This window comes from Oreochromis niloticus, linkage group LG1 (genome assembly GCF_001858045.2).
Source record: "Oreochromis niloticus isolate F11D_XX linkage group LG1, O_niloticus_UMD_NMBU, whole genome shotgun sequence".
In the NCBI taxonomy this organism is placed as follows: domain Eukaryota; kingdom Metazoa; phylum Chordata; class Actinopteri; order Cichliformes; family Cichlidae; genus Oreochromis; species Oreochromis niloticus.
This window is the reverse complement of record NC_031965.2, coordinates 37,157,105-37,175,953: the sequence shown is the minus strand read 5'-3', so window position 1 is coordinate 37,175,953 and position 18,849 is coordinate 37,157,105. Positions and strand designations below refer to the sequence as shown.

The window sequence follows — 18,849 nt, the reverse complement described above, 5'->3', positions numbered from 1 at the left end:
TTATTGTAGCGATTTGAGGCGACTGTTGCAGTGATTTAGCGCTGTATAAATAAAATTGAATTGAATTGAATTGAAAAATTGAATAAGTCATGTACTAACAGAGACTTGGGAGAGAGAGACCTAATGTTTAATAATCCACGTTTCACTGTTTTATTCTATGGTACAGATGTGGATACTGTATTATTCTTTCTTTGTGATTTTTCATTCGTTTGGTGTTTGAGAGCTGACACAGGGGACCAGAGAAAACTACAAAGTCTGACATTGTTTTGGCAAAACATAGATGCGACCTTTGTCGAGCGGTAATTTTCCATGGACCAGCGAGGAGGCGAGCGGCAGCAGACCGAAGGACCATCAGCAGAGCAGCACAGTGCCAAACATCCTGCTGCTGTCAGACAAAAGACGAAGAAAAACCTGCACCACAACTCCCACAATCCTCAGCTTCAACAAGAGCCTCTGAAAGGAGGAAACACAAACAGGCTTCAGTTTACCTGAAAGAGGGGGAACACCAAAACTTCCAAGTCACATTTTTTATTCATTCTCCGCATTCAAAAACCTTCTTTACTTGATACAAAGCCAACTAACATGTCTGAAATTTTCTACCAAACAAGTTTTGGATTTGGAGCTTAATGGACTAAGTTTGATAACAGACATGATCTGATCTCATATGAAATAAACTAACCTGCTGGTTTATGAATTTCTCTTTTTTTTTCAGGACATAAATTTAAGTTTCTCAGTCATATTCAGTCATATTCTGTATAGTTTTTTTTTTTCATATTTATATCCTGTTCATAGCCTGTACATAGCTTGTACTCACTACAGCCTTTACATACTTATAGTTATAGAATATTCATAACATACTTCATACCGTGTACATTATAACATACCATAATAGACCCATTTCTGTAATATACTTACATATCTATATTATTGCTAATATATATTGTAATATATCTATAACACGGCTAAAGCACTTTCTGGATGGATGCAAACTGCATTTCGTTGCCCTGTACCTGTGACATGTGCAATGACAATAAAGTTGAATTCTATTCTATTCTATAAATTTCAGCACCAAGTGTTTTTTTCTCCTTCAGATGAGAACCAACAGATTATTATTCTTATGTATAACTGAAGAGGGAAACATCTGTTAAAATTTCCACTCTGAATAAAGAAAAAAAACAGGAGAAAAAAAACCAAATTAAATATTGTTCAGTAAAATATTTAAATACATCTCCCTTTCTTTCTTAGCAATAACACACAGTAGAGGTTTTCATTAAGCACATTGTCAGTTGCATCATATATATAAAAAATAAAAGATTAGTCAATGGTGATAAATCTTTATTTTTAGCCTCAGTTTAGGAACATAACTCGAGTTCTTTCACTCCTTTACAGTGAATCAGCTGCACATGTAAATGTCATGGTCCCTCACACTGGAAAACCAAACTTAGCTCTTTGTCAGCATCACCTGCTAAAACTCCCACTGTCCAGATAAGATGATGCCTATAACCACCCTGGTTCCATCCAATCACATCACACCCCTTCTGTATAAAAGCTCCTCCAATATGTTGACCTGACATGATCTAGACATGGCCTTCCTGTGGATCCTCTCCTGCCTCGCCTTCATTGGCACTGCCTACGGTGAGAGAAACTCTTTAAGGTTATAGCTTACTGGATGAAGCATGTTGTAAGTTGTCTTTTTTTCGAAGCAGTGAGGGACATACTTTAATTTTATTCTCCTTTTTTTCCATTTTAATGACTCATTTATTGACTTACATTAAGAATTACATGCGAAGAAAGAAAAAGTAGAAGCCAGTATAAAAAAAAAAATCTTTAAGAATGGGGAAATCAAAGAGTTATATCAGTTTAATAACATAATGTAACATGAAATGAAAATAAAATAAAACTTCAACTGTGGCAAAAGTAGCTCTCTCTCTAAAAAAAATGTAAAAAAAGAACACTAAGTTGGATTAACAATCTGGTCCAGCTGAGAGATGCGTAAGGCGTATATGTGTCATTATTTTTTAAGCAGATCAGCATTAGAGTGAAGCATGTTGTTTAATTTGACAATTAGCACCCATGCCACAGTTACATTTAGTTTATTGTTGTTAATGGTGTAATTCTGATGTTCCGATGTCACCAGGGTGCGGTGTTCCCGCCATCCGTCCTGTCATCACCGGTTACGCCCGTATTGTAAACGGTGAGGAGGCAGTGCCTCACTCCTGGCCCTGGCAGGTGTCCCTCCAGGTAAACAAGGAAACAAAGACACACACACTTTCACAGCTCATCACACAATCAGGTGGAAATGTCTAACCGTTGATGTTCATTTTGCTGTAACAGGACTACACCGGCTTCCACTTCTGTGGTGGTTCTCTCATCAATGAGAACTGGGTGGTGACAGCTGCTCACTGCACCATCAGGTAACTTTAAGCTGGTTTTGAAGACTGAAAACTCCAATTAAGACATAGAGTCATGTTTGATGAAGAGAATCCTTGTTTAGAGGGCATTGCTGTGTATCTGGGGTAGAATAAAACTCAGTACAAACACAGTTTTTAGGTGATGTGGTGATCTCAGAAATACCCACATGCTTCTGTTCTTTTCTGTGCAGGACCTCCGACCGTGTGATCCTCGGAGAGCACGACCGTTCCTCCAGTGCCGAGAACATCCAGACCCTGGCTCCCGGCAAGGTGGGTGAAACACTGCATCAGCTTTTCATCGTATAGCCACATGTCAGGGTTTGTCGGCCACTCATAACGATGTCACTTCCCAACAGGTGTTCAGGCACCCCAACTACAACAGTTACACCATCAACAACGACATCACACTCATCAAGCTGGCCACCCCTGCCCAACTGGGCACACGTGTTTCCCCAGTTTGTGTGGCCGAGACTTCCGACAACTTCCCCGGAGGCTTGAGGTGTGTGACCACTGGCTGGGGTCTGACCCGCTACAACGGTAAGAGCTCACCCACTTTTTTGAAGCAGGCTGTGCTGAAAACCTGTTATTCTTTGTTATACTGTCTTCATAGACACTGATTCGTTAAACAGTTATTAGATAGGGATTTACACCAAACAGCTACATATACGTGGGTCTGGACTGTAATGAGACCACCAGGTGGAGCTTTAACAGTTGTGCTAAAACATGAGGAATGATAGAGCATGATAAAAAAGTCTCTAATGTCTGATGTGTGTGTGTGTGTGTGTGTGTGTGTGTGTGTGTGTGTGTGTGTGTTGCAGCTGCCAACACCCCCCCCCTTCTGCAGCAGGCTGCTCTGCCCCTGCTGACCAACACTAACTGCCAGTCTTACTGGGGCAGCCAAGTCACTGATGTGATGATCTGCGCTGGAGCCTCCGGAGTCTCCTCCTGCATGGTGAGTGGGACCTCCATCGAATACAGAAGCGCTGATGCTGAGCTTCTTATATTGTGTTAAACATTCATGTGTTATTTCTCAGGGTGACTCTGGTGGCCCTCTGGTCTGTGAGAAATCTGGAGCCTGGACTCTGGTTGGTATTGTGTCCTGGGGAAGCTCAACTTGCTCTACCTCCACTCCCGGAGTGTATGCCCGTGTCACCAAGCTGCGTGCCTGGATCGACCAGACCATCGCTGCCAACTGAGCATGTCACATATGAGAGGTTTCAGCATCAAGCTAATCCTCAATAAAACACGGAAACTCTGAAACTGACCTGCTCGTGAATGTGTCTTTTTCTCCTTAATATTCATCTTCATCTTTTTATTATGAGACCAGACAAATGATCACAAATATTAAAGAAAACATTATTAATGTATTCATTGAAAGAAATGGACAAATGGTCCAACATGTAAACTCTTCTGTAGAAATTCATTTTAAGACATCGAGCATTCGGTGAATGAAGTGTGGTGAACTCCAGAGTTTTATCACGTTGGACTTGACTGGTGTTCAGCAGCACCAGAATCAGGTTGGCCTAGCTATACATAAATACTGGAAGCAGCGAATAACAACTACTTTTTATGGCCAAACACCAAATATTTTATGTTCCTTGATTGTTAAAGAAAGACATATTAATAAGAATGAGATATAGTTAAGGGTTATGATTGTGGGCATCACTTTTTGACTTCCTCACAGGATTAGAGCACAGTCTACACATAGATTTCTCTGTCTTTCTTCATTCAGTAATTCATATACATTTATATATATATATATAGAAATGTGTTTTCACGTCTTCAGGTTACACTGATATGATTACACACACTGTCCTCATCAGTTATTTATTACAGCACATTTAATCCAACACGGAACAAAAAGATCACAGATCATATTTGCAGTACGAGTTTCTGCCTTCGCTTCTCATCACAGCAGCTTGTTATCAGGTGCGTCTTGGTGGGCACACGTGGCCAACTCGGCGGCAGTAGCAGATGGCGTTGAAGAAGCGGCAGTAGCAGGTGTCACAGGGGTCACAACAGGGAAGTGGGTAGCCCAAACAGGACTGCTGGTGAGGGATGCAGCGACGAGGTGAACGCATGGCCCGACCCTGCAGCTGTAAGGCTGCAGACGTGTCCTGCAAACATAAACGCAGCGAGCAGATGAATTCACTTGAGTTAAGGTAAAAACTGTTAACAGGAAGTCACGAGGTAAAGAGTAAACTGCTGGTTTAAATGCTGCACCTCATCATAGGAGCCTGTATCCATCAAAAAATGATCTTCTACAGAGTCCACAGGGAGGAGGGCAGGCTCATCCATGCGGTCAGGTACTTGGCTTCTTTCTGCAGAACAGACAACACGGCAGAATGTATTTTGCATTTTTTTTGCTTACCAAAATCACTCTGTTTTGTTAAATCTACTGTATGTGACAGATGCTATTTTCCAAAATCAATTTCAAAATACTTAAAAATAACTGCAGTCAAATGTAAAATGGTAAATGGCCTGTATTTGTATAGCGCTTTACACATCCAGTCATCCACCCATTCACACACTGGTGATGGCAAGCTACATTGTACCCACAGCCACCCTGGGGCGCACTGACAGAGGCGAGGCTGCCGGACACTGGCGCCACCGGGCCCTCTGACCACCACCAGTAGGCAACGGGTGAAGTGTCTTGCCCAAGGACACAACGACCGAGACTGTTGGAGCCGGGGTTCGAACCGGCAACCTTCCAATTACAAGACAAACTGCCAACTCTTGAGCCACGATCGCCCAAAAAGATTGAGCTTACTAGATGTGATGTAAAAAAAAAAATAGGGAGAAAACAGAAAACTACATGTTCAGAGGTCTACTTTTTCTATCTATAAATATTTATGCTTCCACTGCTAAATGGATGAATCCTTCCAAGAGATGTTACTGACCGATTTCAGATAGGAAGGAGCTTTCAGTGCGGCGTCCACTGACAGGACCTTCATTGAGCGGTAAGTTTCCATGGACCAGCGAGGAGGCGAGCGGCAGCAGACCGAAGGACCAACAGCAGAGCAGCACAGTGCCAAACATCCTGCTGCTGTCAGACAAAAGAAGAAGGAAAACCTGCACCACAACTCCCACAATCCTCAGCTTCTCCAACAAGAGCCTCTGAAAGGAGGAAACACAAACAGGCTTCAGTTTACCTGAAAGAGGGGGAACACCAAAACTTCCAAGTCACATTTTTTATTCATTCTCCGCATTCAAAAACCTTTGAGAGAATTTGCATAATTATGATGAAGGAACTGACCTCCCAGCCCATTGTTCCTTCAGTGGGCTGGTTTCAGTCATTATGCAAATGTACTATTTATAAGATTTAGGGAAGATTGTGGAAACCTGCAGTCAGCTGAGACTGAAGAAGTCACTTGGATGAGTGACGAAACGTTTCTCCCACTGAAAACACTACATCCAGATGAACAGAATCAACTTTTGGAGATTCAAAAACCTTCTTTACTTGATACAAAGCCAGCTAACATGTGGGAAATTTTCTACCAAAGAAGTTTTGGATTTGGAGCTTATTGGAGTAAGTTTGATAACAGACATGATCAGATCTCATATGAAATAAACTAACCTGCTGGTTTATGAATTTCTCTTTATTTTCAGCACATAAATTTGAGTTTGTCAGTTATAAATTTCAGCACCAAGTGTTTCTTTTTTCAGATTAGAACCAACAGATTATTATTCTTATGTATAACAAAATCTGTTGAAATTTCCACACTGAACAGATTGCAAACCTTGGAGTAAAACAAATTAAATATTGTTCAGTAAAATATTAAATTACATCTCCCTTTCTTCCATAGCAATAACCCACAGCACTTGTTTTAATCACTTTCCTGTATGATGAAAACAAGTCATGCATAAAGCAAGGAGAGATTCTCATTAAGCACATTGTCATTTACATCCACAGTGAAGCTCGTCAGCAGTTAAAAACAAAATCATTCCTGCTGGGTTTCATTAGTGGTGTGAAGGACATTTAGTACCAGGCTGCATAGTTCTACTTTGTTTTATGAAAATAATTTTACACTGTAGGCCTACTGCTGTATTTGACTTTTTATTAAACTTATTTTTAAAATTTTCAAAAACACAACTGTAATAATAAAAAGATAACTGTGGATGTTTATTTCTACAACAAAATTGTATCCCTGGAAAAATCCCTTTTACAGCATAATATTCCTGTTATTATCACTAATACACCAGAAGGCTTAAAAAAAAACTCCAGTTTTAATCATAAATAAAATCTTATTTACTTCCTACATAAACTGAATCAGAAGAGAACCAGACGGAGATGTGACTCACCTGTTGCTGTGACTCTTCACTGTGAGTCTCTGAGAGGACGAGGGGCAATTTAAAGACCCCTGGACAGGAAGAAGGTCACATGACCTGCAGGTTTGGTATGGAGTTGCACCCGCTGTGCATTTGCATCATAATGCGACCTTGCAGAGATATATCAAATGGAGCATGATGGAAGCTCTAAGGCTAATTTAAACTATACGTGAGCCTGTATAGCAGGGGGTTGGGGCATCTATTAGTATGGTGATGATGTCGTAAAGGTCACTTCTTTCTATTTTCATCTATATACGACAAAAACAAATTAAGAATATATTGAAAGCTCGACAGACAGTTGAGTGTCTAATAGAAAACACAATATTCTTTTTTGTGAAAACTATTTATTTTATCTTTTTATTTACTTTCTAGCACAAAATCAAAGAACAAATCACCTCAGGGTACTTAGTCTTGTAAGACAGAAAGACCGGCAGCGTGCTGTTTTACTGCCTGGGTAAAGGAAAAAACTACCTTTTAATAAGAAGAAATCTTTAATAAAACCAGTTGTGGGGAATGTGAAAAACACAAGGAGAAAACAGAAAGGCAAAACAAACAAAAAAACAGAGGCTAGTAAACACAGATAAGAAAGATGAGCCCTGGAGCCAGAGATATCTGCAGCAAGGAAAAGGAAGAGCGAGGTCAGAGAGAACAACACAAGAACACAGCATCACTGTGTTACTAAAACACAGTAATCCTGCAGCAGCAGCAGCAGATGTGACACTGCAGGTCTGCAGAACAAGTTTTAGAAGCGTGTGTTCAGGAAACCTTCTCCTGCCTCTCGGAGTAGATTTGTGCTCCACCTCGACTCTGAGAAGACCTTAGGTCCTCAGCATTGGGCAGATGACCCAGTTCAGAGCTTCCTGCTCAAACTCTTCCCTGGATTGATTTTTCTTTTTTGTCATTATTTTTGGGATATTTGGTACCTTTGTTTGCAGAATAGATGACAGAGGAGGACATAAAGGCAGGCTAGGTTCTTGTCCAGCCTGAAATGTTTTCACATAATGATTTAACTGAATTTTGTCTTCCTTTTACTTACCAGCCCAGAGAGTGGTAAATGAACTGATCTAGGAAACAGGACCGATTGATTTGATAAGCCTGCATGAGTTCAAATAAAAATAAAAAAATTAACTATGTGGATAAAAAAAAGTAAATTGTAAATTTGTTCAATGTGCTTTTATTTTGTTCTTTAATCAGTAAAAGTAGTCGTGTTTGCCTCTGTGCTGTCAGTTATGACCTGAGTGCTCATTAGAGCTCAGTACACTCAGTAATAATCCTCTCAGGGTGTTTTAATGGAGAACATTAGATCAGCTGCTTCCTTCATGTTTCTTCTATTATTGTCAATCTGCTGCTTTGGTTAGACTCTTCCTCCTCCTCGTCCTCTGTCTGCCAACATGCCGCCAATTCTCTGAATAGTGACACACTGTTGACATCATTGCCGCACTCAGTACAAATGAGATCGGACGCGGCTGCAGTTGCACGTAGCATCTGAGCTCAGAATCAACTGATTACAGCCCATCAGCAGGAAATAGACTTAATAGACATGTTTGTCTTCACATACTTCCTGTTTCAGCCTGAACTCTTACCACAGTCACTGTGTGGGTTCTGTTTCTTTCATGTCACAGTGGATTGTGGGTAATTCCATCTGAAGGTTACCGCCATAACCGACCATGTGTGAGACTCAGGTTTTGGTAGCTGCCCTCCATTATGTTGGAGCATTACACTTTAATTAGATGTTTTACTTTATTAGTGGAATCAACTCTTTTAACTTTGTTGAAGAAATTTCAGATTTGACTTCTGCCCTGATGGGTTTGTGTGATCTATTGTTAGAAATGAAAAGAGTATTTTAAAATTATTTTAGCTACCATTACACGTCAAAATCGCTGCTGTAAAAATGTTGATTAGACATGGACAAAACACTTACCATACCTTTCTTCTCTGCTGCACCTGCATTTTATTTCTTCACACCTGTGATGCAAACAGAGGAGGCGAGGAAGATGGAAGAAGAGGAAGAAACACTCAGTGCATCATGGGAATACCAGCAGGAGTCTACACCCATTGCAGTATAACTAAGGACTCAGGGTCACCGGATCCAACCCTAACTACACTGACAACTGATGACGATTTTATTTTTATAGCACATTTCATTACAAATACACTCAATGTGCTTAACACAGAAAATGGAGATGTAAAAACCTGTGCAGGTTTACAATGCGGTGAAAACACAGAGCAGGACAAAACAACACTGAGTGTAGCCTGTGTGAATAAAAAGGCTTTGCGTGTGTTAATAAAGTGCTTCACAACAATGTCAACAGATGTAGAAAATAAACGAAATCCGGCAACTTCAAGCAACTAAGGCTGAAAAAACTGCAGACAGCTCAAAGTGTGCTGTTCCAAAGATAACATTTTAATGCTTCAAGGTGAGCAAATGAAAAGACTACCGGTAAGAATGTAGCATACCTTGATTGACATATGACCTGGTGGTAAATACGCTAAAGGGTTACCTAGGCAACCAGAGCCATGGACGTCTGCTAGTGTCCAACTGTCAGCAACAAACTGATGTGTGAAGAGCAAATTGTTTGCCGTGATGCAGCCTAAGTCCAGCCACATCATAGACTGTATATAAAGTACAGACACAGCTTCAGTACATTCAGCCTGCATTCTTTCTAATGGCCAGCAGGGGGTGGCTCCAAAAAGAAGTCAAACTGTAAAGAAGATATGATCCAGCCACGCTTGATTTGTGACTTTACTAAACACTTTTCGGATGAAATGATAGTCTCAGTTGCTACTTTCACACACTTACTGAACATAATCTGATGCTTACTTTGTGAATTACAATAGAATAATGGTGTTTAAAAAGTAATAAGGTGAAGCACAGTATGCCACTAATGGACAAGTTGCTACATATATTTTATGGGCATGTGGTGTCCCGTTTCAAAATCCCAAAAGGGTAAAGATGAAAATGCTCAGCCCAAGATTTCACTTTAACTTAATCACGTCCGACTTTTATATACAGTCTATGCACTGAACGCATTTTAGAAATAAGCTTCCAGATGAGGCATTCAAATCAACTTTAGCATCGCAGGCAGGAGGAAAAGGAAAGGCAGAAATAATAGAAAAAGGGGAAAGAGGAGAAAAATAAGGCCTGAAGTCACAGCTCTGCCACGAGGGAGAGCTGCTGCTGAGGAAGGGCTGAGCTGTTTTCTGTTTTGTCTGATTAGTTCAATTCACTTTTGACCTCATAGTATCCATCTCCCTCTATCATCAAGGCACAGCGTACTTCACTTGGTTATTTTTGGGCTATAAATCTATACATATTTGCAAATGATTCATTTAAAAAAAATCAAAAATATTATTGTTTTTATTGCAACATAATTAGGTGGATATTTATAGTTTCTTTTAAACATCAGTCTGAGTCCCAGAGCCTGAACCTGTTAACTGTTTATTCTGCAGGTGCACTTAAGTTTCATTTTATTGTTTGTGGTTTGGACACTTTCGGTCCACTGCTATCAGAAAATCAGTGATCCGTATCATCGTTATCTCACATTTCTATATGATATGATAGAATTGGCGGAAAGGCTTCTCTCCACCGATCTTATCAGCTGTGCAGCGCTGTGCACAATGAGTGGCTCTATGCTGCTAACACACTATTGGGGTGCCTTGCTTTAAAAATATTATTCTTGTTCAAGAAACTTTTTATGAGCATTGCATTACTACAGTCACTGTAATTGGGTGCTTATATTACACACAGTGCGTCCTCGGAGACTTGAAACACAAAGAATCTTTTCTTTCACAGCAGGTCGAGGAGAAATTACACACACCCCTCCAGCTCTGACTCACTCTTACCTGACTGATTGATCGATCGATGCTCTCCTTCTCACACACGCACTGGTTTCACGCGCAGACGGAGCTAATCGACCAGGCAGAGCAGTCGAGCTCGGAAGCTGTCAGACTTGAATATCTGTCATCAGCTGAGCCGGAAATCAGGGGGAAGCTGACGGTGAGCCTGTATTTGGGTCCATCCCGGAGCTTTCGGTCATGGTTTTCGAGTCTCTGGTCAGCGACCTGCTCAATAGGTTCATCGGAGACTACGTGGAGAATCTCGACAAGTCCCAGCTCAAGATCGGGATCTGGGGAGGTGGGTTCTGCAGCTAGCTAGGAACTGTCCTGTTGTACACGCATCCGAGCCAGACTCCGTTCGGAAATTTCTCAATTTAGGGCTCGCGTCTTTTTGCACAACTTGACAAGCATAGTTAAGGTGTCTGAATGCATAATGCAAAGCGATAGAGTTTATTGATAATATCGGCATCAATTTAAACTGTAATTTAGTATGTGTTCTGGTGAAATTTTAACTTTCGTTAAAGCTTCGTCTGGTGTTTGGGCTACACCTCCACTTAAAATACAGCGAAGTAGAAGGGGAAGCTACTGCGTGCTGTGGTTGAATATTAATTTTTGCTGACTGGGGATGCTTTAAGTTGGTTAAATGTTCTCCGTACTAAAGAGTGATTCACAGCGAGCGAAATAAACACGGACATTTGAGTGTTTTCACGTCCAGCTCTCACAGCGACTCGTTGTTATTGAATTACCGGATATTCCAACGAGGTCAGGCGCTGGAGGGGGACTGAACTTCGCAGCCCACATTCGGGTACAGTAATTGCAAGCAGACTGACCCTCGGCACGCTGCACATGTCCTGGTGTTTGGGCCTCATCCAGATATAAGATCAGTCAGCGTAAAGTGGCGCTGAAGTTAATGTGACACACAGAAGGTGCATTCAGTTAATTCAGTTAACCTGCAGCTTATCAGACACACACACACACACACACACACACACGGCAGCACGTCTGCGGTTAAGCCATTATCATCAGCATGGTTATTTTTGTCACTGCTACACAGACTGATTAAATGCTTTCACTTAAACATATTAAAATTATGTTACAGCAGAGCCACGGCTGGAAATTTAATTGAATATTCTTTCATGAGGAAGTTAACTGGGACTCATATGAACCTTTTACTGTCTGTTACTTGTGCAATATAACAAGCAGTTAGTTAGCCTTTGTGTACATGTTCAAACCAGTTTCAGTTAAAGCTCCAGGACATTGCATGTCAGTAATATGTTAACATGGCAGAGTGTAACATGTGGGCATTGTCCTGCCCCCTGTCTGGCTACATTCCTGTTTCCTAAGGTTTCCTCATATCTGTAAAAATGCTTCTGGCACACATGAGAAGGAGGCTTCTCTCCACCGATCAAATACCGGCTTAGCTGCTTATGGAAAATCACCTGAAGGATTTCACATCCAGGTGGATCCTGGGCAGGTTTATCAATAGAAGTGCTGTAGCAAAATTAGGCTGACACACCTGAGTATTTGCATCAGAATGAGTTTAAAGTATTACCTCATTTTTGCCAAATTAAGCATTTAAAGTGATACATTATGATTTTTTGTAAAAGCACAATCAGATATGCTGACTCTGATTCTTCTTCTGATTTCTTACAGGAAATGTTGTCCTTGAGAACCTGAGAGTTAAAGAAAATGCTCTGGTAAGTCCCAAACCTCACACACTGACACATGCAGCCTGTGGTTTTATATCAGAGTGGCCTGAGCTTTTAATTTGAAGGAGCCTGTTTTTGGATGTTTTGGCCTTAGTACTCTGCTTGGTCGTCACATGGTGTTGTGATGGTGTGATAACTGTGGCCTCCTCATGGTCACAGAAGATTGTTAGCTTGTTAAATCACTTGTGCTGTAAACACAGACTAACCACATGATCTCTAGGCTGCAAAAACCTCACTTCCTGTTTACTCTGAGATGCTTTAGTAGTTTGGAGCGCGTTTTGAGTGAGAATACTCAAAATGGCAGAATTTAAGCCTGGACTCATCATCCCTTTCCACAGGCCAGGGTGCTAACAGTGTGTGCATTTGTGTTTCAGAGTGAGTTTGATGTTCCCTTCAAAGTAAAAGCGGGACAGATTGGTGAGTTCTGATGATGGTTATTCACCTCGTGTCATCTTTTTAAAGCTCTTTGTGTGCTTCATTGCTTCACTTCACAAGTCAGCTGTCCCCATAAACCAAAAAAATACACCAACCAAATAGTATGTTAACCCCCCACACACCCACCCTCACTCCCACACACCCACCCTCACTCCCACACACCCTCAAAACCCCAACATTAGCATTTTGACACTGCCATGCCTTTATTTTTTCTTTGTAGGAGCCTCAAGTGATCATATGTGAACAAAATGGTTGAGTGGTAAATTGTTAGTTAATGCTACCAAACCTGTTTAGCAAGCTGCTAGATGTTTTAGAGAGCAAGTGGAAATCTGAGCTTACTCAGCTCCTTCCTGTTTAATCTGATGATATTAAAAATTAATATTAGACTGGAGATGATCAGCTGGATGTGATATTCCTACGTGCACGAGTGCAGATAGCCAGCATGAACACAAACACACCAAAAGCTGGACTAATCACCAGCATCTAGAAGACTTCTGTAAGGGTTGGGATGTTGAACATTTTCCTTCTGATAATCGGAAAGAATCTGTGTTTGTGTTTCAGGGAAGCTGACTTTGAAAATCCCCTGGAAGAACCTCTACAATGATGCTGTGGTTGCCACATTGGAGGGTCTTTACCTTCTGGTTGTCCCTGGAGCCAGTAAGTTATGCTGAATTTGCAGATAAGCATCTTTCCAGGCAAGTGTCACATGAGGTAGAAGAAGAAACAGCAAGTTGAACTCAGAAGGAGGACGATACATTTTTGTTGAGCTGGTAATCAGTTGTATTCAGCCTATGATAACTCCTCTATATACACACACACACACACACACACACACACACACACACACACACACACACACACACACACACACACGAACAGGAAAGAGATGTAAGATTAACATTTCCTTCTGATCTCTCTGCACAGATGTTGTGGCTGAACATTCACTCATTCAGTGTTTTTGTTTTTGTTTTTAATTAGTCATACTCTTATTGCAGTCTGTAATATATATCCCAAATTTTCAGGCTTTTCTAACAGATGGCATCAAGGAGGCGGGGCTTGTACTTGTTTACTAACAGTTTGTTGCTTTTAATAAAGGAGTGTGTTTTCTCAGCTGTTATGTGTTTTCAGCTGAGATCCAGCTGGAACACACGAGTCCATATAACGGTAAGATGCCAGTTCAGAGGTGGAGGTTCGGGTTTAGGTCCGATCCGTTCTCTGGGCTTCCTGTCAGGGCTGCACGATGTCACTTGTAATCTGTTTTTAAATTCCTTCAAAGTAAAAGCCTCTATGCTGTTGGAGAGTGGAGAGCTTTTACAGTTTCGATGATGTGTTGAGTTTGGATTTAAGGTGTGTGAAAAACCTTTCAGCTAAAAACAAAAAACAGCAATTACCAGTGAATTACCCGTAAACTCATCGTGCAGCTCTGATTAGCAGTCTTGGTGGTTTCATGTAGAGGAATCTGGTTTCTAATCTGGGGTTCTTCCTTAATCGCGACGTAAGGATTCTGAAAACTAATCCTGGGACGTTTCAAAGGGATATATGGGATGTGGAACAGGTTTGTATCCAGAATTTGATCCTTTAGAACCTTGTTGAGAGCTGTGGGGGTATTTGGGTGGAGCCTTTTGAACAACCAGTCAAGGAGAGCTAGATGAAAATGAGAAGCTTAAAAACTTACCGCTGTGTCAGCGTTTTATTCAGCAGAGTCAGAGGGTGAGAGAAGGAAGACATATTACTAGTGTAATATGGTTTGGTTTTGTTCTTTCCTGTAGGTGACTTTTACTTAAAGACTGATTGTAACAGCGTTCTAATGTGTTCCTGTTTTGACCTCAAGTAACCCAAAGGAGCATTTTTGCTGTCAGTCTGTATCTCTGTGCACAAGAAAAACCGAACAAGAGATTATATGCAAAGACAATGTTTGCACAACAATGCGAGATACACAGCAGCATGCCAGTAAAGGCTTTATGAAGATGAAAACACCTTGAACACATTTGTAAGATAGACAGTAACCTCTGACGTGCTGAATGTAAACTGAACTTTAGTTTGTTTATGGGGGAAACTCCACAGGGAGCTGTAACTACACGGAGAGGTCCCCTGAGGGACGGCAGGGACAAACTGACTCTTTATCCACTAGAAGGAGACAGTTTGGCTCTCAGAGCAGGCACCAGGTTGATGCTGGTGGAGGTTAAAACTAACTCTGGCTTTGTTTTGGTTGTTTTTCTCAGCGATAAAGTATGATGCAGCGCAGGAGGCGCGTTACCAGCAGGAGGTCAAGCAGAGGGAACTGCAACGCATCGAGGATGCGCTGCAGATGGCCGCACGCAGGGGTGAGTCAGTCTGACCTCGGTGACACCTGTGGATACCTGTGGATTTTTCTGTTTCCTGCTTTATTTGCCATCTTTTCTCTGCTAAACTTTCCTGTGGTTTTAACTTTCGCTTCCTCCAGCTCACACTTCTCCCACCACACAAACAGGCACAGTTTTAGTTCCTCCACTTGGTGTTTCTACGAAGAAACCAGAGTCTCAGTTTAGTTCTAGATATTTTTTCAGGGATGTTTTATTTTTTATCTTTTTTGCAGCACTTAACTCAGATTTGCAGAGTTTTTGCAGGATTGTAAACTAAACAGCTTAAGCTACCAAAAAATTCTCATCCCGTATGTGCAGATTCTACCCAGATGTGTGTGTTAAGTGTCAGAGCTTCACCAGCTTCACTGTGAGGTTTCAGGTCAGATGTGTCCAAACTAGACCGCTGCTGTGTGTGAATCAGGTCTTGCACAGGTGAATGGATGAATGCATTAACAGCCATGTGTGTGTCCTGTTCATGCTGCGTTGGCTGTCAGCGTCTCAAACCGGAGATCTGCTGTTCAGTCTGGAGAGTGTGGTTTACAAGGAGCCAGTCAAGGGTAAAGCGCACACTGTGGCACACACGATGAAACAAAAGTTAACAAACACACACACACACACACACGTGTGTAGGTGCATGCTGACATCAGAAAGCTCCAGATGTTCAGGGTCATTGGTGTCATGTTTGCGTCATTCTTCTGTTTTTTTGGCCATGTTGGTCCTTTAATTAGCCATTTGCCTTTAGTTAATAAACACACATTATCTCAGAGCTCATTCTGATTATGTCAAGAAATGTAAGAGGTGCTAGTAGGTACCTGTGCCATGTGAACACCCCCATCTGTCCTCTCGGGCTCGCACATGTTCAGGCAGTTTGGTTTTAGTGTTAAATGTGTGAGGTCTTCTGCTGCTGCTTCCTGCAGTCTCTGTGCTTTCGGGCTTTTCTCACACTAACTGCCGTCTCTTTCTTTAACGCTGCCAAAGTCCCAAAAGGACGTAAAAAACACAAAAAGCACAAAAAAGCCTTGAAGAAGCTGAAACGACATGACCACAAAGAAGGTGAGTTTCACATTTTCACTGAGTTTGTGCTTAAAAACAGACGTGTGGACCTTTTGTTTGGATCAACCAGAATCATCTTACTCAGCTGGGAGATGCTGTTGTTCTGGAAATATAATCTCATAAATTGTAATAGAGCGAGATTATCCTTTAACTTATACCATTAATGAAGCGTACTTTTATCATTCAGGGAGGCGGCTTCAGATTCAGCATTTTTATAAAGTGGTTGATGTAGAGTATCGGTATTACGAGAGACAACAGTCTTCATATGATAAGATCTTAAACAATACAGTGCCAACAGAAACGTACCTTCCAGTTTAAATAAGGTGTGTGCATTCACTTTAATGTTCTGAAGCCACGTCTCTTACACACTGGGAGTCTCTCTTCTGACAGGAGTTAGGCAGACCGCCGTGCAGCGTTCCCTTTTTAGGCTGTTAGGTTGTTAAGTGATGAGCTGGACCTGAATAGAGCGCACTGTGGAGGACCTAATTCCTAATTTGTGAATACTTGACTCTTCCTGTGACGTCTCTGCTCCTTCTGTCTCTCTGATCTTTGAGCTTTGGCTAGCTGCTCTGTTGAACTGCACTGCTGTCCCCTCTACCTTACCTCACAGGTGTGTCTGAGTCACTACAGTTCTGTTTTTAAGCTGAACAAACTCAGTACTGCAAACAGTTGTTTATACAGGTTCAGTCAAATCATTTTTTTAGTAGGCATTTTTCCTGTAAGGCCCCAATCACATCACCGGTTGGCGACCCACCCAGAAACCACTGGTTTCTAAGGGAAAGTGAGTGAAAAACCTCAGCTTTGTAGTGGCTCCATGAGGTCACCAACAGCTCGCTGGCCTGTGTGACAGGGACTTCAGGGACTGTCTCTTTGCAGTCTAGTCCATTTGGATGTTTTGAAGTTTATGCAGTGTGTTTTCAGATTTCAATTCTGGTAATGGTGTTCAGTGTTACTTAATATGCCAGGTGGTACCACCACCCTGCAGCCACCCGGTCACTGTGATCCACAGGAAGTGTGTTGGTCCTCAAAATATTACATTAAAAAAACTGAAACGATAGATTTGACCAATGATACTTTTAAAAAAATTTGAGAAAGACTGTAGTTTTATTGTTAATCATTTTGGCCATTTCTATACGGTAGTGAAAATCTGATCTTTGAAGAGAAAATCAGATTTCTTAAGTTACATATTGGTTTGTTGGAGCTTCCTTTTTTAAGCTCAGAATCTTTTTATGAATGAACAGAAACACATCATCTGTATCTGGCGTGAAGTAAAAATTGCAAGAAAGTTTTTTACTCGCTCTTCCTGGTTGTTTCAGACAAAACCAAGGAAGAAAAGAAGGACACGTTTGCGGAGAAACTGGCCACTCAGGTGATTAAAAACCTGCAGGTGAACATCAGCAGCATCCACTTGCGCTACGAAGATGATGTAAGTACTGATCCAGGTTCAGATCCGGGTAATGGTAAGGTTAAGGTGAGTCAGCTCATGTGTGCTCTGTTTTGTTTTAGCTGTCCGACCCACAGCGCCCCCTGTCTATGGGTGTGACGCTGTCAGAGCTCAGCCTTAAGGTAACACATACACACATGCTGACACACACACTTCCTGCTGTGGTTGCTGTTGATACATCTCTGTGGTTTCTTTGATTTTTATTTATTTTTTTATTTATTTTTTTTTTTTTTAAGACCACTGATGCGACCTGGAAAGAGTGCATCCTGAATGAAGCCGCAAAGATCATCTATAAGGTGACAGATGCTCTGCTTGCCCTCTAATTCTATGTTCCTTGTTATCTGGTGTTTGTAAGCTTCAAGCTTAAATTGCATGTCACATGTGTGAAGAATGCAGAAGAGCTCATCGGTCATGTGATGTGGATCGATCCATGATTTTGATTGCTGCTGTTCATGTGTTTACTGCAGCTCGGCAGTCTGAAGTCTCTCTGCGCTTACTGGAACGTCAACAGTCCAATCTTCTACAAAGGATCGTGGGAGGACATCGTGGTGAGTGGGAACAGAGTCTTCTGATCTAATTCTTAATTAACAATAAAAAGAATAACAAGAATAAAACATAAATAATAAAATAAATGATAAGTGAACAGAGATAATCAGATACAAACATCCTGGAATCAAAACACGGGTCTTTCCGCCGGACTACTTCAGGATTTAGATTGTAGATTTGGTTTTTTAATTTAATAAACCTTTACCTTCATATCTTTTGTGAATTTCTTCTGACTTCCCGGACTGCAGAGTACGTTCTTATTCTAAGACATCTAAATGTTAACTACAGCTATAAGCTGTTGCTTAGTCCTAGACCTTTAATTTAATTTGAGCAAATAATGATGTAATCTCCATCATTTTGTGAGAAGAGTCATGCAATAATCCCTTTGTTGGTTACAGCCATAAAAGGAGACACTGTAAGTTGCATTAATTTTAACAGTTTGCAAGATGAGAGCCACAAATGTACATAACTGTCAGCCGAGTGACCCTAATTCTGTTGTCGAAGGAAACATTCATCATCACTCATCGTCTGTCTCCTCCTCTCGTGCAGGGCCAGCTAAAATCTGGGATTTGCACTAAAGACCAGGAGCTTCCCCACTATCAGTACAGTGAGTTCAACACTTCTTTTGAAAGGAGGAACAGCATTCACATAGTTCAGCCTCCTGTTGTGTTGCATTTCTGTATTTACCGTCTTACTCTCAGTGAAATCCACACGAATCTCACCCATAAATATTTTTCTCCCTG

General features: G+C 41.3%; 3 protein-coding genes across 12 annotated transcripts in view; 2 read left to right on the top strand and 1 right to left on the bottom strand.

The window, feature by feature from the left end:
- The first annotated feature begins 1,480 nt into the window (after nt 1–1,480).
- On the top strand, nt 1,481–3,675 carry LOC100691584 (chymotrypsinogen A). The gene is made up of 7 exons (XM_003437588.5): nt 1,481–1,635; nt 2,138–2,241; nt 2,335–2,414; nt 2,603–2,681; nt 2,768–2,948; nt 3,230–3,363; nt 3,446–3,675. The coding sequence occupies exons 1-7, from the start codon at nt 1,584–1,586 to the stop codon at nt 3,605–3,607; spliced, it is 792 nt and encodes a 263-aa protein (XP_003437636.2). The 5' UTR covers nt 1,481–1,583; the 3' UTR covers nt 3,608–3,675.
- agrp (agouti related neuropeptide) lies at nt 3,465–10,701 on the bottom strand. Of its 2 annotated transcripts, XM_005447762.3 has the most exons (5): nt 10,584–10,701; nt 8,662–8,705; nt 5,312–5,528; nt 4,635–4,732; nt 3,465–4,528 (listed from the first exon to the last, which is right to left on the bottom strand). In XM_005447762.3, the coding sequence occupies exons 2-5, from the start codon at nt 8,662–8,664 to the stop codon at nt 4,337–4,339; spliced, it is 510 nt and encodes a 169-aa protein (XP_005447819.1). In that variant the 5' UTR covers nt 8,665–8,705; nt 10,584–10,701; the 3' UTR covers nt 3,465–4,336. The 2 variants fall into 2 exon arrangements, with proteins under 2 accessions (XP_005447819.1, XP_005447820.1); XM_005447763.2 differs by lacking the exon at nt 8,662–8,705 and having other exon boundaries at nt 10,584–10,663.
- Nucleotides 10,702–10,742: 41 nt separating this feature from the next.
- The window catches only part of vps13c (vacuolar protein sorting 13 homolog C), a 48,461-nt gene continuing 40,354 nt past the window's right edge, over nt 10,743–18,849 (top strand). For 4 of the 9 annotated variants that reach the window (XM_025908245.1, XM_019361197.2, XM_025908231.1 and 1 more), the window contains exons 1-13: nt 10,743–10,875; nt 12,231–12,274; nt 12,661–12,703; nt 13,283–13,378; nt 13,850–13,885; nt 14,944–15,045; nt 15,558–15,620; nt 16,042–16,116; nt 17,433–17,542; nt 17,623–17,682; nt 17,797–17,856; nt 18,028–18,108; nt 18,656–18,713. In XM_025908245.1, the coding sequence (XP_025764030.1) occupies nt 10,776–10,875; nt 12,231–12,274; nt 12,661–12,703; nt 13,283–13,378; nt 13,850–13,885; nt 14,944–15,045; nt 15,558–15,620; nt 16,042–16,116; nt 17,433–17,542; nt 17,623–17,682; nt 17,797–17,856; nt 18,028–18,108; nt 18,656–18,713 (928 nt within the window). In that variant the 5' untranslated portion in view covers nt 10,743–10,775. The remainder of the gene's footprint in view (nt 10,876–12,230; nt 12,275–12,660; nt 12,704–13,282; nt 13,379–13,849; nt 13,886–14,943; nt 15,046–15,557; nt 15,621–16,041; nt 16,117–17,432; nt 17,543–17,622; nt 17,683–17,796; nt 17,857–18,027; nt 18,109–18,655; nt 18,714–18,849) is intronic. The other 5 variants (XM_019361209.2, XM_025908232.1, XM_013273399.3 and 2 more) reach the window with 3 other exon arrangements.